Consider the following 25,398-nt stretch of genomic DNA (forward strand, 5'->3'; position numbering starts at 1 on the left):
TTTCAACACCCAAAAATTTTCTAATTACCCATATAACTACGAAAATCCCAACAATTATCCAAATCCAAATCAATTTTATAACCAACGTCCTCAAAACATACATCAAAACGTACCTAATTTTGGTTTTTCACCAAATTTCAACCAGTCATCCTCTGTTCCAAACTTTCATCCATATTATGGATCTATGATGAGATATCCATCTCAAACACCCCCATTTAATGGTTATATGCCAATGGGGAATGAAAATTTTCCTAGTGTTGATGCAACCCAATATCCTGAATTTTCAACACAAATAACTCCTGGTGGCATGGCAGTTGCTGATGAAGTCACTCCAGAAGATTCAACTCCTAAGAGCAAGAGAAGTAAGGAACCAGCATGGAACACTCAACAAAATTTGGTTCTAATTAGTGCATGGATTAAATATGGAACAAGCAGTGTTGTCGGGAGAAACCAGAGAGGAGAAACATATTGGGGTAAAATTGCTGAGTATTGTAATGAGTATTGCTCATTCGATTCTCCCCGCGATCTAGTTGCCTGCCGAAACCGTTTTAATTATATGAGCAAAATAATAAATAAATGGATTGGTGCTTATGAAAGCGCTAAGCGTATGCAAGGAAGCGGTTGGTCGGAAGATGATGTTTTGACAAAAGCGCAGGAATTATTTGCAGGTGGGAAGAATATTCAATTTACTTTGAATGAAGAATGACACGCTCTCCGTGATCAACCACGTTATGGTAGTCAGATGGGAGGAAATGTTGGGTCAGGGAGTAGTGGATCTAAGAGATCTCACGAGGACTCTGTAGGATCTAGTGCTCGTCCAATGGGTAGGGAGGCAGCTAAAAAAAAAGGTAAAATGAAAAGCAAGGGCGATACATTGGAGAAGGTGGAAAAGGAATGGGTTCAATTCAAAGAATTAAAAGAGCAAGAGATTGAACAATTGAAAGAGTTAAATTTGGTGAAACAACATAAAAACAAGTTGCTGCAAGAAAAGACTCAAGCTAAAAAAATGAAAATGTATCTAAAGTTAAGGGACGAAGAGCATCTCGATGACCGGAAGAAGGAGCTGTTGGAGAAGTTGGAGCGTGAGCTGTTTGAAAATTAATTTTAATCAAATATTTGTTTGTATTCAGTCAACATTATCAGTGTTGTCTAGTCCCGACTGTTTGCTTTAATATTTGTCAGTGTTGTCTAGTCCGTAGTGTTTGCTTTAATAATTATCAGAGTGTTGTCTAGTTCTCACTGTTTGCTTTAATAATTATCAGAGTGTTGTCTAGTCCCCGTGACTTATTTGCTTTAATAATTATGTCCACTGTGTGCCCATTATTTCACCTACTATAACTTATTTCAAATCCGTCAGTGTCCACCACACAATGTACTTATATATAGGGACTCATATCTACTTTCAATTTCACAAGTCTCATTAAAATCTACTTCCAATTTCACAAATCTCATTCATATCTACTTTCAATTTCACAAATCTCATTCATATCTTCTTCCAAAAAACCTATCAATGGATCCTTTTGATTTGGAAGCCTACTTCCAAAAACGTGATGCTGAAGACACGTATATGGTCAACCGATTTATTCAGCGTCGAAAACAAATAGAGGAAGGTAGTGGATCTCGTAGTAGAAAATATTTCAATAGAGATCATGCAGCTGCAAACCAAAGACTAATTGATGACTACTTTGCCGATGCACCTACATACGACGATGCAATGTTTCGTCGTCGGTATCGGATGCAAAAACATGTTTTCCTTCGAATCGTTGGAGATCTTTCAAGTAGTGATAACTACTTCACCCAACGAATTGATGCTGCCAATAAAGAAGGTATATCACCGTTAGCAAAATGTACCACAGCAATGCGAATGTTAGCATATGGTGTGGCAGCATATGCGGTCGATGAATACATCAAAATAGGAAGTAGTACAACATTGGAATGCTTACTTAGATTCTGCAAAGGAATCATACGACTCTATGAGGAAGTGTATTTGAGAGCACCAACCCAAGATGACCTGCAAAGAATATTGCATGTTAGTGAAATGCGGGGGTTCCCAGGGATGATCGGCAGTATTGACTGCATGCACTGGGAGTGGAAAAATTGTCCTAAAGCATGGGAAGGTCAATTTACCAGGGGGGATAAGGGAACCACCACAGTTATTCTAGAAGCAGTTGCATCTCATGATCTATGGATCTGGCATGCCTTTTTTGGATGTCCGGGAACGTTGAACGATATAAACGTTCTAGACCGGTCACCAGTGTTTGATGATGTGGAACAGGGAAAGGCTCCGAGGGTGAATTACTTTATGAATCAACGTCCTTATAATATGACATACTATCTAGCTGATGGTATCTACCCTTCGTATCCAACTTTCGTCAAATCAATTAGACTTCCTCAAAGTGAACCCGATAAGTTATTTGCAAAACATCAAGAGGGATGTCGGAAAGACATCGAACGTGCTTTTGGAGTGCTTCAAGCTTGATTCAAAATATCCGTGAACCAGCTCGCTTGTGGGACATATGCGATTTGGGTATCATCATGAGGTCATGCATCATATTACATAATATGATTGTTGAGGATGAACGAGATACATATGCTCAACGTTGGACTGATTTTGAGCAACCTGGGGGAAGTGGATCAAGTACATCGCAACCATACTCGACCGAGGTGTTACCAGCTTTTGCAAATCATGTGCGTGGTAGATCCGAGTTGCGTGATCCAGATGTTCATCACGAATTGCAAGCAGATCTAGTGAAACACATATGGACAAAGTTTGGAATGTATCGTGATTGAAGATGATTTGTATCGTACTAAATAAATTACTTGTGTGTTTTATGCTTAGTTTGTTGTATTGCATTTTAAGTTATTTGTGTGCCGCGTGCTTAGTTTGTTGTACTTGAATTTGAAATTAAGAAAATAAAAATAAATTATTTTACAAATTTTTTTCTTCCAAAAATACTAAAAAATAAATAGTTAATTGTATTATTTTAATTTAATTATAATCGATAATTTTATGTAATTATAAAAACAAAAATTAAATAAGAATAAAAAATAAAAAGTGGTGGGGTAGAGTGTTGAATGAAAAACCATTGGAGAGGGTAAAAGTTGAATGTGTGTTGAATAAGAGAGAGAAAATGATGTGGAGTGTTGGGAATTGAAAAAGTGGTGTTGAATGGTGAAAACCATTGGGGATGGTCTTAGCAAATATGAGAGAGAGAGAAAGATCTCATCTAATCTTGCAATGCACAACCTTATTACTCCCCGATATGGAAAACTCTTTCAGTGTTTTGGAACGATTTTCACCGTGATGTGGTGAAGAAAACCGGTAATGGTAGACATATCGATTTTTGGTTTGATAAATGAGTTTCACATAATAGTGAGTTTATTTCTTCATGGAGAGATTAAATTAAAGCAACTATCTTTATGAGATATGTCTTGAACTAAAATAGAGATTGAGATGTAAACTTTCATAGTGATAACCCACCGAATAACGGGAAAAAGTTAAATTACATGCAAATACTTATGAAATAAAGTATTCATATTTTTTTATCCTCCAAAAAAATCATTTTTTTTATTTTAAATATTCTTATAAAAATGAGAATATGAAAAAAAAATCTAAAATCTATTTCAAATGAGAAATTGTTTTTAGAAGCTTCTCTTAAAAATCATTTTCTTTAACTAATTTAAAAAATCAAACTCAAAATTATTAAATATCAAAGATTAACTTGTTATAATCCATAAGAATAAGATTTAAATTGAGAGAATTGCTCTTCTCTCATCTGTTTTTGTTTATTTCCGCTTTATGTGAAATTAATGTATCCTAAAAAATGCACCTACAAAAATTAACTCATACTAAAAATACACCTTTGTGAGTTAACTTATGCTCGACTATTTTAATGGGATGAGAAAAAGAGGAGAAAAGCAATTATCTTAAATTGATAGTGACACCAACCAAGTTACCAACTAGCACTCATTTCAATTTTCATAACCCCAAAGTCACCTGACCGAATTTGAAAACCACAGTCCGGTCACGTGCCACCCTAATTTAAACCCGTAAAAAAAAACCAAAACCCAAAAAAAACCCCAAACATTTCATTTTCAAGTTCAGTTCTTCACTTTCTTCTCCCTCTTCCTCTCATTTCTCTCTCAAAATTCGAAAACGCGACAAAAAAATCAAATCACCATGGAATCGATTCTCATAAACTGCGTTCAGAATAATCTTCACCATTTCATGCACTCCAACGCTATCTTCATCTCTCAACTTCTCTGCGCTCAGTTCCCTTCCGAGGTTCTTCTTCTTCACTCTTTACTTCACTACTTTTTTTTCTCTATTTTTTCATTTTTTTTTGTTCATTTCCAAAACCTAATTGAAAAACAAGTTCGATTGCGTAACTTTACGAGCTTAATTTACTTCGATTTTTTATTTTATTTTTTATTTTGATTTTTAGTTTGATAGTTTGTTATGTTACTGTGAATCGAGATTCAGTGATTTTGTGTCAGGTTTAATTGATTTGTGGATGTTTCGAGATGGAGTGTTTGTAGGTTTGGATTGATTTGGATTCGGTTTTGTTTTAGTCTCTGAAGCACACACTTTTGATTGAAGGCGTGTCTGACACTGACATATGTGAATATGTTTAATTATGACATTTTCTTAAATTAGCACCATTGTCGACGTGTAAGTGTAGTGTCCATGAATGTGTTTGTTGAGTTAGTTAATGAGAAACCGTTTGGTTTAATTGATTTGTGGAAGTTTCTAGGATCAAGTGTTGTGTTGGTAGCTTTGAATTGATTTGGAATCACTTTTGTTTTTGGCTAATTTGGGATTTGAATTTTGCTTTAGGTTTATGTATGTTTGTGTGTAAAGTAGTGTTGTTAAATTAGTGTTATGGTGTAGCACAATTTGAACAAATAGTGGTTGTAGTGGCCCTGTAAATTTATTTAACAAGACTTCCTTAAAGATAGCTTATAAATAGCGTATGTTTGTATGAGAAGAAGTGTTGTTGAATAGCGTTTTAGTGTAGCAGAATTTGGACAAATCGCTATAATTCCTTGATACGTTATTTAGTATAAAATGTTGTCAAATATCGGTTGTACTATAAAATGTTGCACTATAGCGCTTTAGTGTAGTGGAATTTGAACAAACTACTATTTTTTCACTATACCCGATAGCCAACATTGATGTAAAGCTATGTGGCACCAACACTTCTAATCGATGACGTGTCATGTTTAGTGCTTCATAGTCATAGATGTAAAGTTATGATGATGAAAACGGTATATGATGATTTTCCCCCTCTTTTGGTATTTGAAGTTTATTGTGGAGTAAAACTTAAACGGGTTCCTTTGTGTTTGAAGGCTGTTTGCTGCTTCTTGGTACTTGTTATACCTGTTTCTAAAAGTTTTGGTATGATTTTAAATGGTTGTTTGGCAGTACATGAATCTGTTTTATTGTAGATATTTTAGGTTAAGGATTGGACGGTGTTTTGTGCTACTTTTCTTGAAAAGAATATTGTTGCCTGAGGACTTAACGTAAACCAACATTAATATGTTGGATTTATTAGCGATAAATGTGAATCAAACATTTAAATTGAAAATCAGAATTGGAAAATGTCCGTATCAAGTGGAATCATGATCCTTGTTGTCTTATACTCACAGATTTGCTGCTGTCAGCAATTTGGAACAGTTGAATTGTATTAAGATCAGACGACATACACTCAAAGATCTTGTTTTAATCCGATTCACTGCCGTTTGAATGCGAGTCATTCTGAATTGTTGACTGCAGTGAACACTTGATTATATGATTGCAGTAGTATAGAGAATTTTGGACCATATCAAGTGTGAGCTGCACTTTCAAAATGTGTAATATTAATTGTAATTTTTAATTATAATTATAATAATTATTAATATTATTAGGGAAATGCTAACTTGTGCCCTTAAGGCATAAGTTCAAAAGCTAAAGATAGAAGTTTTGTATTTAATGTTGTAAAAGTTTAATAATTTATATTTTCAATTCAAATTTTATTTATTATTTCCTTTTTTAGTTTCTTAAGTTGTGCCCTTAGGGCACAAGTGGGCACAAATTAGCATGACCCATATTATTATACATGTTGACCTACTCTTTTTAAATTCATAGGTTTCCTTCTTTTTCGTTGTTCCTGAGGAACATGTATTTCAATGTGCTTAACAAAGAATTTTGTATCCTTGTATTGTTTTTCAATTATTAGTTAGTTGTAGTTTGTGGAATTTGTTTTTGCCCTTTATTTAGCCATATATAAAGTCGTTAATACTTTGTGAAGGACATTTCTTTTGCACATTCTAAGTTAGTGTTTGGTTTTGTTTTGTGCAGACAAATTTGCAATTATTAGCTGCCTGTTACTTGCAGAATAATCAAGCTTATTCTGCATACCATATTTTAAAGGGTAAGTTTATTTCTCTATCATTTCTGGAGTTAAGTTCATGTTAATAATATTAGTGATTACTTTTTGAAATCTCGGTATCTGGCCCAAGGACTGACTAATCTGAGGGGTCCAAATCCCACTGTCCACTTGTGGGGGTCCCATTTAAAGCCAAAGCAAAGCTCTTTATGGACTAGCCCACTGAAATTGGCACCCGAGGGATTGAACCTGAGACCTTGAGAGGAGCACACTCCAAGGTCCCAAGCCAACACCCACTCTCACAAAATTGATTTTGGTGCTATTTCTGCCACCGTTTACATGTCTGCCTCTGACCATGTGAAAGCAACCACACAATGGCCTCTGAATAGCATTTTGCCACAAAATTGCCCTGTCAATGTCATGCTGCCTCGAGACAACATTGGTTCCTTTTTTTTTTTTTTTTTTTTTTTTTTTATATATATATTTTTTTCCTTTCAATATAACTATTTCTTTTCTGCTTCTTTAATTAGCTTTTAAAAGAATGATTTATTTCCTTTGTTTGCTATTGTCTTTTAAGTACTTATTATTTTTCATAATTTTTATCTTTATTGCTTGTAGGAACAAAAATGCCTCAATCTCGATACTTGTTTGCAATATCATGTTTTCATATGAATCTTCTTGGCGAAGCTGAAGCAGCATTGTGCCCTGCTAATGAGCCGGGTGCAGAGGTATAAACTTATAGCTCAATTTAGAATGTACTCCAAATTGATGATTTTTGACCCTATTATTAATTAAAATTTTTAAAGAAATATGTAGATGACAATATTGTTTGCCAAACAATTTTGATTTTTTTTATCTCTCTTTTAATGTTTTATTTTCTAGTTCAGTTTTGCTATTTATCACATGACATCGGACATGCTGATAGAACACCAACTGAAATTGGTGTTTAGTTAGTGTTTAGCAAAATTAAACACTTTTTTACTCAAACTACAGCAAGGATGCTGTTGCAGAGTTGCGAAGCTCCTGCAGAGAATGAAGTATGTTCAAACTTACCAAATGCACACCATAATTGTCTCCCAACCCCATACTTTACATCATATATATGGGATACATCACGTTTATTTACTAACTTCTACTAATTGTCACATATAATTAGATACATAATTGGTAGATAATTCTCCTACATAATTAAATACACACGAGCTACATAACTTTCCCACATAATTAAATACATAACTGTCCTACATGAGTTGACTGCCAAATTAAATACACATGAGCTACATAACTACCCCGCTTAATTAAATACATAACTAACATTGACACAGACTACCATATGACACAGTTCTACATCATATGCCCTCTTATGGAGTATATCTTTACCTTCCAAGTAGGTGAGTTAGTGGACTTTCCGGTCCCATCACATGCCAATGTGTTTAGTTGTTTTTTGTTATAATTTTTTGGTGCATTTTGTGGGAGATGATGATGATGACTTGATTTTGTTGATATTTTTTTTTACTATGTAGGTTCCAAATGGTGCACCTGGTCATTATCTATTGGGACAGGTTTACAGGTTTCAGCCTTCCCATTGTCCTGCTTGAAATCCCTTTGAATTTACTTTGTTAATTTAGTGATATAATTTGGCTAAATCACATCATACATGTATACAAATACAGTATTCAGTATTGTGCTTTATACAATGTGAAGATTTGTTCTTTTGTGTTCTTGGAACTGATTTTCTTTAAATCATCTTCAAATATTTTTCTTTATACTTTACCTCTTGCCATTTTCATATGATTTCACCCTTCTACCTTCTCTTTAATTACTATTCTGCTTTTCCAGGTACACTGACAGAAAGAAAAGGGCCATAGATCATTTTAAGCAGGCACTATCAAAGGATCCTCTAATGTGGGCTGCATACGAGGAGTTGTGTATATTAGGTTTGTGAGATGAACTCACTTGATTCCAAAATCTCATTCCACATACCTGATTAACCGATTGGGGATTTTTTTGTTTCGGGGGCTGCTTAGAGTTCTGTATTTTCATTTCGGACAAGTACACAGGGTTATTTTTAGCTTTGACCAGTTAATAAAGCTGCTTAAAAAACCCACTTGGGTGCTGGGTGGTATTGACTTGGGACCTGGGACTGTGCTCCTCCTTAAGGTCTCAGGTTCGATTCTCTCCGGTGCTAATTTGGGTGGGCTAATTTAGCTTCTTAAAAAATAAAATAAAAATAAAGCTGCTTAAAACAAAGCAAACATATTTAACTTTGTAGGATGTATTAGCATAATGCACAAATGTTTTAAACTTTTTCTTTCGGTGATTAAGTATCAGTCATGATGAGTTTATTGTGGTTTGTCCATAACTGGCAGTAGATGGAAAAAAAACAAAACAAAACAGAACCACTGAAGTGGCTACGGTTCCACTAATATTGAAATTGATAATAGGCAAAATTACACATGCGGTCCTTTAAGTTTAACCTTTATTTTGGATTGATCTTTAAGTTTTATTTTTCCCGAATTGGTCCTTTATGATACATTTTGTTTGCAATGTTAGCCTTTATGTTATCTTCTTGTTGCATTGTAGTCCTTCATGTTATATTTTGTGATTGTTGCACAATTAGAGATTAACAACATTCAGGTGTCCATTCATAACACCTCAATCTAGAGACAAATGATTCATTGTTTTAGGTTTGTAAATTTTAACGATTCCTGCTGAAAGAAGACATTTTTGCGAACAATGAGATACTTTGGTTTTTAAGTTTTTAGATTTGAGAATTTAGATTTAAATAAGTGACAGGAGAAAGGATATACACATATATGACATGTCTATATAAGTTTTCTTGATATTAAAATGTCACACATGTTTTATTTCGACGAAACTTGTTAAAAACGCTAGCATTAAAAGTATAATGTAACATAAAGGATCAATTCAGGAACATAAAAACTTAAAGGACCAATCCGGGAAAAAGGTTGGACTTAAAGAACGGCAGTTGTAATTTTGCGTTGATAATGCTAAGCAAAAGTTTGCCATGAAAGTAGTTTGAAAGTATACTTGTTTTTAATTGCTTGTTTAATTTTTTAAAAGAAATCTAGTTATCTAGATAATATTTTTCACTTTCACATGTTATGTTGTTGTCATCATCATTATTATGACTGTACGGTTTCCTGTTAATTTAGGTGATGCTGAAGAAGCTACTACAGTTTTTGGTGAAGCAGCTTCTTTTTGCATGCAAAAGCAATATCTGAATTGCTCAACCTCTCCGAATTTGTCAGCTGAAGATTGTAATGTAGTTGCGACCAACAGTGTCTCTGAAGACGTGAGTCCAAGGAAACTAAGACTCATGCAAGGTCTTAAGGATATTGCTGCAAACCCTCACGGATCATCTATAATTGGAGGAGCTGCTAGTCAACTTATCAGTAGTGGTTCATCTAACATGTCATTTTATAACACCCCGTCTCCAATGGCCACACAGGTAACTGTCTAGTTTTTTTATAGGCCTATTGATGTTTTCTATAACAATTTTGGAAAGCTAAACTATGCCAAGTTATAGTTTCCAAAAACTTGATATGATCAGTAGGACTCAAATACGTGTAAATGCGTCTTATTTTTCCTTAAATGAGAACACAGGTTCCTTGGTTAAGTAGATGTCTATTCGATGTTCAATTTTTTTTTTTTCTTCCATTAGAAATGACATGTTATACTGTCCTCTTTTGCAGTTGTCATCTGTTGCTCCACCCCCTTTGTGTAGGAATGTAATGCCAAATGGCCCAAATCTGAGCACACTTAATTCTGACAATTCTCCTAAGTCGACAGTTAACTCTACTATTCAAGCTCCTATTCAAGCCCCTCGAAGGAAGTTTGTGGGTGAAGGAAAGTTACGAAAGGTTGGTTCAAATGTTCTGCCTCTATTTGTATTAACTAAATAAACGCATGAATATTATGTGGCATTTTCTATGTAATAGACATTGATTTGATCAAGTGGCTTAATCTGAAGTACACAATAGCAATATCGGATACATCTTTCTTGACAGTAGTATGATAGAACTGGTTGAATAAACAATTAATACACTGAATATACTTCTTTTCTGAGAGGTATAACTCTTGGAAATCAATTATAAGAGAGAATGCAATACTCTAGAATTAATGGAGAGAAGGATGAAGATAAATAAGAGTTCCCTACAAATTTGAGAGCCTAGTCTCTCCTAACCAACCAATTCCAAGATAATCAAGTGCCCCTCCTATTCCCTCACAATCTTTATCAGAAGCATTATATTGCATGCATTGTAAGATGAGTTTATAAGTGTATTTTTCATACTGTAGTGTTACTCAGTTGACCATTTATTCTATTTAGCATTTTAAAGGATTGTTGGCATGATTGAGCTGATATGTACTTTTGGTTCAACGCTTGATAGTTCCAGAGTACAGACTGTATGATGTTATATTCTCTCCTCTTTGTTCACAAAAACTAGTTAACCAAAAATATGATTTTACCAAACTTTGCCCCCCCTCTAAATATGTATATATTTTTGTTTCAGATTTCGGGTAGGTTATTTTCTGATTCTCCTCGACGTAGTTCAAGACTCTCTAATGAAGCAAGTGTAAGTTCAAATGCTAATGCAACAATGTTGTCTGGAAACGGAACTAGTAACTCTTATAAGGGAGGGTCAAAGCTTGGCCCTATGACATTTCGTACCATGACAGTTCGAAAGGGACAATCATGGGCCAATGAAAACATGGATGGAGGTGATAGTTACTATATCTCACTACTTATTACATCAGTTTAATTCCTGTATTTGCAAATGCCTTATTAAATAGTGTTGATGTAATGTTAATTAAGCCATTCATTCGCTTTAGCACGTTGTTTCCCAGCTGGTGAATTTAGAGTTCTTTTTATCATTTGTCTTCTATGCTATTATCTTTCTAAAGATATTATCACAAAGAAATCAACATCATTGATAATTGTGCTAAGTTGATATTGTTTGGTGATACCAGATAGAATTTTGATTCTACGGCCAAGTGCCAACCTAATATGTTGAACTTTGATTAGATGAAATGTTTCTGTTTCCTTTCGCAATTGTGGGTTTGCAGATATTCTATCTTAAGGTAATTATTGTCTTAAATTTCCTTTATTTCCAATGATGACTCCCATTTCTTTATTTTAGGGATTCATAATGATGCTGTGGATGTTAGTCGTTTAAATATTTCATCAACAACTTCTTGTTCATCTGCTGCCGTTGAAGCTAAAGCGTATGAACAAGATGCAACAACTCTTCAAGTTAGTGGGCAAGCAACAAGTGAGTCTAAAGTCATCACTGGTGCATCCGAAATATTGACCATTCTAAGAGTTCTTGGTGAAGGCTATAGGCTTGCCTGCTTGTATAGGTGCAAGGTATGATATAATTTTTTTTTGAGAAAATCCAGATATCGTTTATATTAACTATTATTGAGAGTTCCACATTATATTCATAAGAGATGGCCTGAAAAATATTCATAAATGGGAGGTATGAGGTATCCCATATGGTTTAGTTAATCCCAACCCAAATTCTTACAACTATTTATTAAATAAGTTAAATTAGGAAAAAGAATAAGGTTTTAGAAAATAAAAAGGACCATGAAAAAGGAAAAAAAAAATCAGGTTAGCACCTTGGTCCTCAATTATGTTTCTTAATATCTGTTTATGGTGGAGTAGGAAGCACTGGATACCTATCTGAAACTTCCACAGAGGCATTACAATACAGGATGGGTTCTTTCTCAGGTAATTTTAGTGGTTCAGCTCTCATTTGCTGGTCTTTCAGTGTGTTAGAATATATGGAAAATATATCTTCAACATATTGGATTGTCTATTAGAATTGGTTTGTTGTATATATTTATTTGGATTAGGAGTCTAATATATTGATAGAAATAAGGATTAATGTCACATCTTCTGGAAGCTATGAAGCACGGACACAGACACCGGACACGACACGGACACTCACACGCCGACACGGATAATAATTTGAGAAAATGATATAATTTAGTGTAATCATAGGTGTCGTGTCGGTGTTCCGACACGGGACACTCCTAATCCGAGAAGTGTCCGTGCTTCATAGTCTGGAACTAATATGATATATCATTAACATTGGCATCAATACAGTTACTATTTTAAGTAAGGTTTAAATGTGTCATTGGTCCCTGCACTTTCATCAAATTTTGGCATTGGTCCCTGCACTTTTTTTTGTTTGGCATTGGTCCCTGCACTTTGTAAAAATATTGGTATTGGTCCCTCTGCTAACTTTCTGTTAAAAAAAAAAACACAAAACTAACGGAGTGCCACGTGGCCCAATCATTTCACGCCACGTGGCACCGATATCAATATTTTTACAAAGTGCAGGGACCAATACCAATTTTTTTACAAAGTGCAGGGACCAATACCAATAGTTTTGTGTTGTTTTTTAACAGAAGGTTAACAAAGGGATCAATACCAATATTTTTACAAAGTGCAGGGACCAATTCCAAACAAAAAAAAGTGTAGGGACCAATGCCAAAATCTGATGAAAGTGCAGGGACTAAAGACATATTTAAGCCTTTAAGTAATTTTTCCCTCCCTCCCTAAAGGTCTAAACCCTAGAATTTTTTAACTTGTCATGATTCTCTGTGTGTACGGTTATTTGGTTATTTTGATTCATTTTACCCACTCAGTAAGAAAAGGTTTGGCGGTTATTGTAAAAGCTGGTTTGTTTTACATGCCACTGGATTCTGAGATGTTTCTTTATATCGAAGATTCTTAGAGGTGCATATGCTAATTATTTGTCATGTTACTTTGAATATGTTTCGACGCAGGTTGGGAAGGCACACTATGAGTTAGTTGATAATTTAGAAGCTGATCGGGTCTTTAGTCTTGCTCGTCAAATTGCACCTTATAGTTTGGAAGGGATGGATATATACTCAACCGTCCTTTATGTGAGTTGACGGACATTTTCTTTGTAAAAAGCAAACCTGTCTCTTTGTTTGCATGTTTGAGGCTACATTATTTTGATGTTGATGCTATTTATGTCAAAGGTTTCTTGTTTGATGCTTGTCATGTACAAATTACAAAATAAGCTTGAACATTGATAATTATATATGGCTATAACGTTTTAACAATACATCCTTGTATTCTTTTTCAAAATAACAAATACTACATCCTTGTATTTCTTTAGCTTCCAGCTCCACTTTAAATATAGAATTTTACATGCATATCTGCATGTTTACTTCTTGACCAAAAGACTTATCTCTGCTTCAGCATTTAAAGGAAGATATGAAGCTAAGCTACCTGGCCCAGGAACTGATTTCAACTGATCGGTTAGCCCCTCAATCCTGGTAGGTACACATGGAACTTTCTTTTTATTATTCGGTGTGCTACGATCTAATCATTTATCCTGGTTTATTATTTATATTGAATGTTGTGGCAGGTGTGCCATGGGAAATTGCTACAGCCTGCAAAAAGATCATGAAACTGCACTGAAAAATTTTCAACGAGCAGTTCAACTGAATCCAAGATTTGCATATGCACAAACCCTTTGTGGGCATGAGTAAGAAAATTGTCCTTTTCGTTAAGGTACACATTCCTACTACATGATCTGTCTCGTAACTTGTTGCCATTTGCAGGTATGTTGCACAAGAAGATTTTGAAAATGGGATTAAGAGCTATCAGAGAGCACTCATGGTCGACCCAAGGCACTATAACGCATGGTATGGACTCGGAATGTTATATCTCCACCAAGAGAAATTTGAGTTCTCTGAACATCATTTCCGTATGGCTTTCCGAATCAACCCAAAATCTTCTGTGATATTGTCATACCTTGGAACTGCTTTGCATTTTTTGAAGGTTAATCTCTTTCTGGCTTGCTGCACTTAATGTATTTGTACAAACTACAACTGCAGTTGTCGTTTACTTTTATTTTTGTATCCAATAATTTGAAACTATGCTTTTCTATGATTTCTCAGAGAAGTGAGGAAGGTTTGGCCGTGATGGAGAAAGCTATTTTAGCAGATAAGAAAAATCTACTCCCGATGTATCAAAAGGCCAACATTCTAATGAGCCTGGAAAGGTTTGACGAGGCTTTAGAAGTCCTAGACGAGCTTAAAGAGTACGCTCCCTTCGAAAGTAGTGTCTTTGCTTTGATGGGCAATATCTATAAAAGGCGTAACATGCATGAGAGAGCCATGTTTCATTATGGTATTGCTTTGGATTTGAAACCATCTGCAACGGATGCTGCCACCATTAAGGTGATTAGTTTACAATAGCAATTTCCTAGTTCACTAGGTGTAGATGGATGATTGACCACTTTAGAACACTTGGAATTTCTGATTATTGTCATTGTTCATTTATTTTCTAATGTGACATGAAGCTTCTTATTCTGTTCAAACAGGCTGCCATTGAGAAATTGTATTTGCCTGATGAGCTGGAAGACAACTTGTAGCTCGACATTTGAAGTGCAAGATTTGAGTAATATATTTGCTTTCGGCTAATTGTGTATAAAAAGCAACACAAATGCTGGAGGAGTGTATTCATTCATGCAGCCGTCATCACATTTGCAACCATCTAATTTCCAGATCACTATAACTGACTTCAGTTTTGTAGGACATTCACCTAGGATTCGAGCATATATATGATGTAATAGGGTTATCGAAAAACTCCAATATTTGTACAAAATTGTTGTATTAGCTAGAAATCCGTGTATCCGTGTATTATTAGTTTATCCATAATTCAACAACCGTACTGGTTAAATTTTGTGCTAAATGCCTCATTCCATGTAACTTATTTAGTTTCTTCAAAAAAATATGTAACTTATTAGTTATTTTTTCAACTTCAAATCTTTTAGGTAATGCAGAACTTAGGGCATGTTGAGGAAGTGTCCACGAATACATCTCGAGATTTTTTTTCTTTCAAATATTGGGTTTTCAGCTTCTACCTACTTGTTGAATGACACAGCAAGTTATTTCTAAGCCAGTAATGCACATGACTAAATCATAATTGACACAACTCAAATTTATTTCATCTAGCATGCAGAAGCTATTTTTCTATTTAATGAGTTGTAGTACTTCACAACACAAGTGATTAGGAATTATTTTACCTTTGATGAGTTGTGGCTAACAGGGTGTCACCGATGGTGAACAAGAAACTATTTGGAATTGAAACTTATTTCATCTTGGCATGTTAAGGATTTTTTTAATTGACAAATATGACGACCATAAAATGAGTATTTGGGTTGGTTTCAAATGCGTAAATCTTAGCAAAAGTTATATATTAAATTTTGCCAGAATATAACACTACCAATAATTTAGTCATGAGTTGGCGAAGTAACATATTCACATAAAAATAGAGGTGTGAAGATATTCTGAGTTTATTCATAAGCTGGGGTAATAAAATAGTCATAAAGAGGTGATAGACAAACAATACTACCAATTATAAAAAATATGGACATAAATAATTAAGCTGCATAAAGTAATTCTCATGATAAAACATTCATATCCATATTTGAAGCAACCACATTGACGACAATAATTAAGCTTCAGTTTTGCATTGTTTAATTCAATACTAAGGCAATTCTTTTAAACGGATAAAACTTCTTCCTTCCAAAATACAATCTATAGTTTCATATCTTTTTTCCTAACTCAAAAGAGCCAAAAACTAAAATAATTTTGACTATCATAGTTTCATATCCTAAACAAAACTCGACAATAGTTCTCTAATCTCTTCCGCATATCTACTCCAAAGATGTTAGTCATCTTACTCCCTTGTAGTGTTCTCCCACTAATTTCTCTGCATCATAAATGACAAATGTATGTTTATACTGTTAGTGTCAAACAAACAAATCCAAAAATAGATATATTTAAGCATGTAGATGAACAAAGAACAAACAAATGGCATATTATGGTACTTTCTAATTGTGTGCATTACCTCCAAGTACCAAGCGGTAAAAACAAATGAAACTAAAACCATATACATATCATGAATGTTCAATGGAAGATTACAAACATTCTGGCTCTAAAATATTCATCATCAATATGATCAGACATCATACATTCTTGCTTTTTGCGTCTTAACTAAGAGTATTAACATCATCATTAGATTCTTATCTCATTTTAAAAGAGGCAGGAATGACACATCCGAAATATCATACATAGTATTTTTCACAAAGAAACAAAATCAAGACGATAACTTCACTAACATGTAAAGATTTAAATAAAACTGACAATTTATCAGAGAAAAAACACCAACAAGAATAAAGCCAAATCCAATAGTCTCAATGAAGATTGTTATATTTTCAAACTCCACATTTTCACATTCACAAATCATAAATAAAAATAAAAGTGGGACATATCAGTGTATAGCAACACTTATGTAATCACTCCATTAAAATGTCAGGTACCAGTTAAAATATAGAATAATAGGTATAAGAGTAGTCCAAGTAGTTAGGACTTAGGAGGTTGAGCTATGAATTGAGTAGAAACTTGAAGGAGAGCTTCACTCTTACTATTTCTTATTTTCTTAATTCAATTGGAGAAGCAATTGTCCAAGGTCAAAACAGAACACTCAGAGCAGACATGCAGAAGCAAGTACGAAACACAGGTACACATATTATCAAGTTAAACATACTTGAGTTATCATACTTCAAACACATATCATTAATCAATTCATATGCCATATGCCTTATTTACTTCATATTAACTTTCAAGTTGGATTAAAATACAAAGTAAGTTTGACTGCAGAGTTGCGACTTATGACGCTGCCATGTTGGGCATCGGCATTATTTCACAAATTGACTAAAATGGTTGTCAAAAATCCACCATCCGGCCATGGCCTAGCCTTTTAAATTTGTAAGATGACATTTTAAAAAGGAAATTTCTCAGAGAAGTAAATGTTGAAACAAAAAGAACTTACAGTGTTCAAACTTCAGCATAGCAATTTCAGAATACTAGCAAATACGGCATCCACGACGCAATAGAAGTTCCCTATTTTCGTCACTTACATCAATATCCCCCAAATTAATCTCTCTCAATTGTGTGCAGTTTTCTACCACATGTTCCACACCCTTTTCTGTGACATTTTTACAATTATCAAGTTGTAATTGCAAAAGCCCACAACAATTCTTTGAGATCACAGAAAGAGTTTCATCATCAACGCTTGTATTTGACAAGTTCAACACCTCCAGCTCGGGAACTGCAAAGTTCATTCCATGTAGTTTCACTTTTGAACAGAAAGCTAAGTTCAAATGTTTAAGCTTACAACATTTCTTTAAAACTTGACAAATACCTTCAGATATTTGTGAGCAACGTGTCAAATCAAGTAGCTGTAAATTGGGGAAAATGGAAGTAAACATTATGATTATTTCATCTATTAACCAGTAATTTGTACCCAAATAGAGAGAGTTTAACTGAGGGTATACACCAGAATGCCCAACAGTCTCTTTCCCAATACATGTGTTTTCCATTTTAATCTCGGTAAGCAAAGGACAGTTTCTAACGAGTGAAAAAAAGGTTGTTTCTGTGAGATAACCACCACAAAGGTTTATAGATACCAAATTACCAAGAAACAAAGAGAAATCAACAACATGTTGATCATTTAGACTAGTAATGTGACAAAGTTCCAAATGTTGTATACATGGAGACTTGGATAGCAGACGGTGAATTGTATTAACGAAGTTAGTCTGATTGTCATAGGCGACCAAAGGGAAATAGATGATGAGTTTTGTGAGCAAAGGGAAACAATCAACAATGTCTGTCAGACTGTTCTCGAAAAAATAAACACAGTAACAACTGAGAGAGGTCAAAGTTGTAATATTTTGGGAGAGAGCTTGCAACCCATCTGTGGGAAAGTAGCATTCGTCGAGTTTGAGTGATGTGAGTTTCAATGGGAAATTTGAGAGTTGGTTGAGAAGATCGTCAAGGTTGCGGTGATCCAAAAAGTGTTTGAGGTTGAGGGTATTCAGGTTAGCGAACCTTTTGAAGAGAAGAGGAAGGAATAAGCGTGCTTCCATTTTGAGAGTGAGTGAAAATCGAAGATGATTGGTGATGGAGAGGAACTGCTTGGAGACGAGGGAGAGAGACCTCAAGTATTCGTCATCCTTGTTGTTAAGGAATCTGAAGACGCATTCCCAACACTCAGTCGGGTAAATATGAATATGTTTCTTCGTCAACCATTTGTTGTGAGTGCCTCCGGCGCTGGTGATGAGTTAGGGTTTTGCGGAGTCTTAAAAGCTGAGTTTTAATGTAAAAAAAATAAAATGAGAAGAGAAAGATGTAGATGGTAAGGTTCAATGTTTAGGGTAAATTTTCATTGCGCGTTCCAATAATTTACGGTGAGGTACGTTGTTTTTTTTTTTTTTTTTTTTTTTTTTTTTTTTTTTTTTTTGTACATGTGAGATACGTTTTTATTGTTATTACTAGATTTTACGTTTTTATTGTTATTATTACTAGTTTTTTTTTTTTTTTTTTTTATTTTTTTTTTTTTATGGCCAGGATTCGAACCCCGTACTTTGCATATATTATTATCCATATCAACTGAACTAAGCTTACAAGGACATTGTTATTGTCAGTTTACCCCTACGAGGGTTATCTTTTTCTCATCACAAACAATCGTGAGATTTTTTTTTTTAAAACAAAACAATTATTAGTTACACTCTCTTTCTCCAACAATTTATTTTAACACGCTTTATCTCTCTCCTATAACAAACAATTATTAATAATCAAAATATTGTACACATTTTTTAAATAATTGTAAAGCAAAATAAAAATTAATAATTTCCAATTTTACATTAATCAAAACAAATTTTAACTTAACTTTCTTTCAACTCCTTTAATCAAAATTAAGATATCAACTATGATTTCAACCAATACTAGGTTCGCACTATGTGACATAGATTTGAATGTTGAAGATAACCAAAACAAACTTTAGTTTTCCAAATACATTTCATTTTAAAAAAGCTTTGTTTAAAAAATACATTACATTAATTAGTTTTATTGAAAAAAGATAAGAATAATTAAGAAAGGGTATAATTGACAACTCTTACCCTTAAAAATACCAAAATTATAGTTATTTAGAATATGAAAACGACCGAATTCTTTCATTGAATTGTAACAAAGAGTACATCAAGTATTTATACATTTTGATTGTACTAGCTAACACTGATTGTCCTACACAAACCAAGGTTATTGTACTACACTACTTCAGTGACTTGTACTTCAAGTTATTGACATTGTCATGCTTTTCTTCCTTTTGATATGCATCGTGCTATATCCCTCCACACGTTGGAGGGTGATGGATGTCTAACATCCCCAACTTGGACAATAATATACTGAAAGGTTGTGGAAACAAGGACTTCATTTGAGTATGTGCACCAAAATTCGTCAAAGAATCATAATTTACTACACTCTAACTCCCAATATTTTCAATTGTGATCTCACCAAGTTGCTTCTGTGAGCTAATCACAATTGCGAAGGTTTACTGACGCCAAATTACCAAGAATCGAAGACAACTGGGCAAATGTTGATCATTCAGAAACCTACTATGTTCAAGTTCCAAATGCTAGAAACCTTTATAACATTTGGATAACAAACATAATAGTCCATTATAATTATTACATATTTTTTCCAATTTATTTTGTAATATTTGAAAATCTTATAAATTAATACTACTAAATAATTACATAAATATATAATTTTACATGAGAACAAATACATAATGAAATAATTTGATAGATTTTATAGAAAACAGCTAACACTTAAAAACAGATAACAGCTAACACTCGCTTCTTTCATCAAGCAGCTATCCAGAGGCGTCGTTGAAATCACATTTCAGTCCTATTAAATAATGAGGGGCATTGGGTTTTTGATGTCAATGATTTATGTTATTTGATTCTACATTTTTATAAGAACCTCTATACTTCACTTAATTATGCCCCACCTCCGTTTTACACGATTACCTCTTTCCCTCCGATTAGAGCATGATCTTGCTATCCATAACTCAGGAGTTTCTTTAGAAGAAACAAAGAAAGATTTATTTAGCATGGCAAATCTCAAAGCTCTTGGACCTGATGGAAAATCTCAAAGCTCTTCCACCCTTTATTCTTCAAGTCTCAATGGGAGGTGGTTGGATCATGTCTTCATCAATTTGTGCAGAAATGCTTGCTTTCTTCTACCAGTATTCAAGAAGTAAACCAAACCATCATTAACTTAATCCCTAAGTGTGATGATCCTAATCTTGTAACTCAATTCAGGCCAATTGCATTATGCAATGTGATTTACAAAATCATCACCAAGATCATATGATTATACATGTAGAAAATTTCAAGATTGGTTAGTTTCTCAATTGCTTCAATCATCTTCTTGTCATAACATAAACCTTCTTAGCTATTGTGACCTTTCAAATAAAATTCCAACTTCACCAAACTAACATGAAGTCGCTGAAGTAATATAACAACTAAAAAACAACTTTTTTACAAGAAAATGAAAAGAAGCAAAATAACTACAACAATATTATGGTAAACCTCTACATTGAGAAACAATGTCACCCTTGGCTCTGAGGTTTACAATAGCCCTAAAGGACGCATGCATAGTATAATTTGGAATTCAGTGAGCAAAATAAAGCAGGATCAAAACAATTAAATTAAGCAGGAAAGAAAAAATTTCAGTATCAAATTAATGACTGAATTCATACTGTACTGAGCACTAGAAAACAATTAAATTAAACATGAACTATCTCAATTCTTGACAAACTGGTAAAGTTTAATAATTTGGAGATTTAGTTCTTTCAGTAATTCTATTAACAACTCTTCGAAGCTTATCATTATTAATCTGGAAGTTGAAACCAATGGTATAATACATTTGAATTAGGTATAATACCATGGCTTTTTACCTAATAAATTACTAACTCAAATTACACAATGTCCGCCTGACTTCTCATCTGCCCTGATCAAAAACTTGCCTGCATTCTTTCATTTCATGGAATTCATTACCAAACAAAAAATAAAGCATAGGTAACCCAACATTTCATCCCTCTCTTTCTGTTGTTTACTTGCTTATGTCAGTTTATTTTTTATTTTTTATTTGATTCAACCTGATTACTTCACCTTAGCATGGTAACACCCTAGTCTTAAATTTTGAGTTGGAGAATTTTGAGAGAGAGATAAAACTTCTTATATTAAATATGAGCTGGCAAATTTTCTGTTACTGATATGAATGTGAAAGTTGTTGTTGTTGAATTAAGTATGTGTACTCATTGTTGATGCAATACATTATAATGCACGGTATGTACTCACAATAGCATTGATGTCGTAGTATATGCTAGACATTTTTGTTTGGTGTTTTTCAAGAAAGGAAAATGCTTGTTTAGAATGAGATTATATTGGTGTTAAGTTGTGATGTATTTATAGAACAAAGGGACGATAAGCTCTTAGCAGGGTATGATGATTTAGGAAACGATTTGTTTACTGCTTTGCGTTAAAAATAGCTTAATTTGTTATGCACGTTCTGTTTACTTCTCTGCATAAAAAATAGGTCATTTTGTTTACTAAAGATTGAGATAGCGATAAGCATGAAAAAATAGGACAGTCTGTTTACTAAAGATTGACATATTGATAAGGATGAAACACATGAAACAAATTAGTAACCATTTAGCAATTTTGTTGTGTATCACGGAAAATAATAGGAGATTCTATTTACTAATGATTGACATGTTGATAAGCATGAAAGAAATTAGTAACTATTTAACAATTTCTGCCGATTTTTGTCTTGGAAACAAAATAGGAAGAATTTGTTAATAAGAGTGATTTTTTTTATTTATTTTTATTTTTATGTTTATATGTTTAGTAGGTAACGATTGTTTTTAAATAATGAATAATTCTGCAATTTGATATTTTAAACAGAGGCAATACAGTAAAAGCAAGCACTGGATTAGGTTAAAATTAGGGCAAAAGTTAGCAGGTTAACTTTAATAAATAAAAGATATACCAACCAGTAAAAACAAGGTTGTTTCTGTGAGATAACAACAAGCACCAAGGTTTACAGACACCAAATTACTAAGAAACACAGAGAAATCAACAACATGTTGATCATTTAAATCAGTGTTACAAAGTTCCAAATATTGTATACATGGAGACTTGGATAACAGACGGTGAATTGTATTAAAAAAGTTGATCCTATTGTTATGGGAGACATCAGAGAGAGTGAGAGATGTTGAATTCTTCTAGAAAAGGGAAACAATCAACAATGGGTGACATATCCATGTCACAAAAAAGGGAGACAATAATTTATTTGTTTTCAACGTTAAATCAAATTAAAAATCTAAAACACAACATATTTTTAGTAATGTTTTAAATTTCATCCAACATTACAACTTAATTTTCATCTAACAATGTTCCAACTACGTAGACCAAATTAAAACGTGGACAAAAAGTAATCTTATTTTGTAAGAAATACAAAAGACTAAAATTTTAATTATTCTCTAAGAGTTCAAGTAGCAGCACCTAAATACATTTTTGATAGAAAAAGCAAAGAAGAAACTTAACAAGTGAAGCAAGTATGTCATTTTATTAAAGTTTCCATTGAATTTATATGAGTATTGGTCTAGATGATATATATTTAATTAGTGTTTTAGCTTATATTGAGGTTTGGTTCCGTTGGTAAAATACAAACTGCACGCTGAACCAAACCAAGTTGTAGAGTAAAAAAATTATCCGAATACATCTAAATCAAATGTGATTTTCTGCGGTTTCGGTTTGGATTGGTTCGGTTTACAGGTTTTGTTATGGATTGGTTCGATTTTGAACACCCTAGTTGGAAGTTTGAACGAAAAAATGACAATAAGTTATCTTTTACTGCTTTAAAATTATTTTTTTTCCTTGTTACAGCCGAATAATTGAGTCGACCAAGTCTATAATTGAGTTAACCAAGTCTATTTGGTAACTGCATTGAATATTACTAACCAATCTTAAAAACCGTGGTTGGGTCTAACACAACCCCACAAAACCGACTTGTGATGTGAGGATTGCCTCCACTTATAAACACATTGTCAGGCCATGTCATGTCCGATGTGAGACTCTTAACACCCCCCCTCACGACCAGCACTATTGGGCTTGGTTCGTGGACATAAATGGTGGGTGGTCCGATAGCAGAAACCTGATAGCAGGTGACCCATAGATTTTGGAGAGGCTTTGATACCATCTTAAAAATCGTGGTTGGGCACCCCACAAAACCGGCTTGTGAGGTGAGGATTGCCTCCACTTATAAACATATTGTCAGGCCATGTCATGTCCGATGTGGGACTCTTAACAACCAATGGACCATTTCCTAAATTTATTGTAATTAGTAGTATCATAATAATACCATATATTTAGGAGGAAGTTCTACCTTCAACGGGTAGAAGGAAAAATCTATATATTGACTAGCTTAATACATATATAGACACATAGCAAGGTAGAAGGTACATCTTCAAAATAAAAGTCAGTGCTTTTCCTTCTACTCTCAACGATTCTGGGCATTGTTTGTGAAGCTATTTTAAGATGTGCAGGAACCGGATACTCATGTTGCTATTTTCCTTCCATCGTATAGCCGTTGGGAAAAACCTAACCATGGGTGGCTGAAGTGAAATATAGATATAAAATTACATCAAGCAGCAGGTATATCACCTACAGGATGTTGTTTATGTAACTCAGAAGGTGTGTTTGTGCTGACCCTGTCGGCATAGAAATCAATTCAATTGAGTGTTATTGAAGGTGAAGCGGTTGCGCCTCAAGACTAAATTCAGATGGCCGTGGATAAAACGTGGAGTAAGGTGGTTTTTGAAACTTATTCATGTATTCTTGTGGATTGTATCTACTCCATAGTTCGTGGTGTTTCGGAGTTTCACGCTATAGTCTCTAATATTAAGTCTATGTTAGATTTATTTCCGGACTTTGAGGTGAAGTTTGTTATTGTTAGGTGAGAAGCAAACATGGTTGTTCTTGGGCTAGTCACTATGTCTTTGAGTTCCCGGCGTGTTGCAGACTGTGAGTTTTTCGCTTTAGTTAAAGGGTCGAGATTGCTAATATTACAGTTCTTGAGCTTATAGATGTGCATAATAATTACCTCGGTGGTGAAATTGTGAGGAAGATGGTTTATTTAGTTTTGATACAAGTATGTAGTACACCTTAGACACAAACGCACATGCATAATGTTAAGTGTTGTGTGATTAATCATTTATTTTCATTTTAGTTCATGAACTAGCCGTCACAGTTTTAGGCATGAGCAAATAAATTTGGAAAGACAGAAAATTAGGACAGCAGTAACAACCAAAAAACATAACACTTGACCTGCAAACCATGTCAAATTTATCGTCAAAATTAAATTAGGTGTTTGGAACCACTAGCATGACATTTGATCAATTGGCTAGCAATACATACGAATGTTAAAAAAATACCAAAAAATCAAACCAAAATTTGATTGATAGTTCATAAATACAAAGGGAATGATTGGAAAAACTAAAAAAGTAGGAAATCAGTAGCAACCTGGAAGCATACGCATAAAAGAACAAAAGAAACGATATATAGCAGCCACCAAAACCCAAACATAACTTCAGAACCCCAAAAGAATCAACAAGAAACTGCAGACTCGAAGCAAAATCAAAACTGCAGAACCACAACAGTAGCAAACAGTCCAACCTAGAAGCAGTAAGAGAATAACTCCTTCACAAAAACAATCTGTTAAAAACAGATCAAAGTCAATTTAGAATTTGTATTAAAATTTGATAAAGAGAAGATTAAGTTTTCCTATAAAATTAACATAATGAAAATACATTTTTAAGTAATATAATTGCAGGTGTATTTGTGACCTCTTTCGGTTTTCTATCCATATTTTCTATGTAATTTATTTATAATGTCTTTTTTGTATCTAAAACCCACAAATTATATTATGAAAGCTGACTAACTGGAAATCAATTTCAGACTAAAGTTTTCAATGGAGGAAATTCATTTGTCTGAAAACAAAAACAACTTACCGTGTTTTCAGCATAGCAATTCCAGAAGAATACTAC

At 33.8% G+C, this 25,398-nt stretch overlaps 4 protein-coding genes across 4 annotated transcripts; 3 read left to right on the forward strand and 1 right to left on the reverse strand.

Annotated features, from left to right (window-relative positions):
- Positions 1-232: 232 nt before the first annotated feature.
- On the forward strand, positions 233-706 carry LOC120575960 (glutathione S-transferase T3-like). Its single transcript, XM_039826886.1, has one exon. It carries the CDS (start codon positions 233-235, stop codon positions 704-706), a length of 474 nt encoding a protein of 157 aa, XP_039682820.1.
- An 804-nt stretch (positions 707-1,510) lies between these two features.
- LOC120575961 (uncharacterized) lies at positions 1,511-2,479 on the forward strand. Its single transcript, XM_039826887.1, has one exon. It carries the CDS (start codon positions 1,511-1,513, stop codon positions 2,477-2,479), a length of 969 nt encoding a protein of 322 aa, XP_039682821.1.
- A 1,586-nt stretch (positions 2,480-4,065) lies between these two features.
- Positions 4,066-15,196, forward strand: LOC25495529 (cell division cycle protein 27 homolog B). The gene is made up of 16 exons (XM_013595752.3): positions 4,066-4,285; positions 6,341-6,413; positions 6,987-7,096; positions 7,892-7,938; positions 8,208-8,305; positions 9,545-9,840; positions 10,085-10,252; positions 10,904-11,111; positions 11,531-11,757; positions 12,058-12,123; positions 13,188-13,307; positions 13,630-13,706; positions 13,799-13,918; positions 13,995-14,214; positions 14,334-14,615; positions 14,759-15,196. The coding sequence occupies exons 1-16, from the start codon at positions 4,181-4,183 to the stop codon at positions 14,807-14,809; spliced, it is 2,268 nt and encodes a 755-aa protein (XP_013451206.1). The 5' UTR covers positions 4,066-4,180; the 3' UTR covers positions 14,810-15,196.
- A 2,112-nt stretch (positions 15,197-17,308) lies between these two features.
- On the reverse strand, positions 17,309-18,370 carry LOC25495530 (F-box/LRR-repeat protein 3). Its single transcript, XM_013595753.1, has one exon. The coding sequence runs from the start codon at positions 18,368-18,370 to the stop codon at positions 17,309-17,311; it is 1,062 nt and encodes a 353-aa protein (XP_013451207.1).
- Between the last annotated feature and the right edge of the window lie 7,028 nt (positions 18,371-25,398).

This window comes from Medicago truncatula, chromosome 6 (genome assembly GCF_003473485.1).
Source record: "Medicago truncatula cultivar Jemalong A17 chromosome 6, MtrunA17r5.0-ANR, whole genome shotgun sequence".
In the NCBI taxonomy this organism is placed as follows: domain Eukaryota; kingdom Viridiplantae; phylum Streptophyta; class Magnoliopsida; order Fabales; family Fabaceae; genus Medicago; species Medicago truncatula.

Excerpts from the sequence above, each read along its gene's own strand:
- LOC120575960 (XM_039826886.1), top strand. The coding sequence starts at position 233 with ATGGGGAATGAAAATTTTCCTAGTGTTGATGCAACCCAATATCCTGAA.
- LOC120575961 (XM_039826887.1), top strand. The coding sequence starts at position 1,511 with ATGGATCCTTTTGATTTGGAAGCCTACTTCCAAAAACGTGATGCTGAA.
- LOC25495529 (XM_013595752.3), top strand. The coding sequence starts at position 4,181 with ATGGAATCGATTCTCATAAACTGCGTTCAGAATAATCTTCACCATTTC. Across the intron at positions 11,758-12,057 it reads CCTGCTTGTATAGGTGCAAG|GAAGCACTGGATACCTATCT; the intron begins GTATGATATAAT and ends ATGGTGGAGTAG. Across the intron at positions 13,707-13,798 it reads CGGTTAGCCCCTCAATCCTG|GTGTGCCATGGGAAATTGCT; the intron begins GTAGGTACACAT and ends ATGTTGTGGCAG.
- LOC25495530 (XM_013595753.1), bottom strand. The coding sequence starts at position 18,370 with ATGGAAGCACGCTTATTCCTTCCTCTTCTCTTCAAAAGGTTCGCTAAC.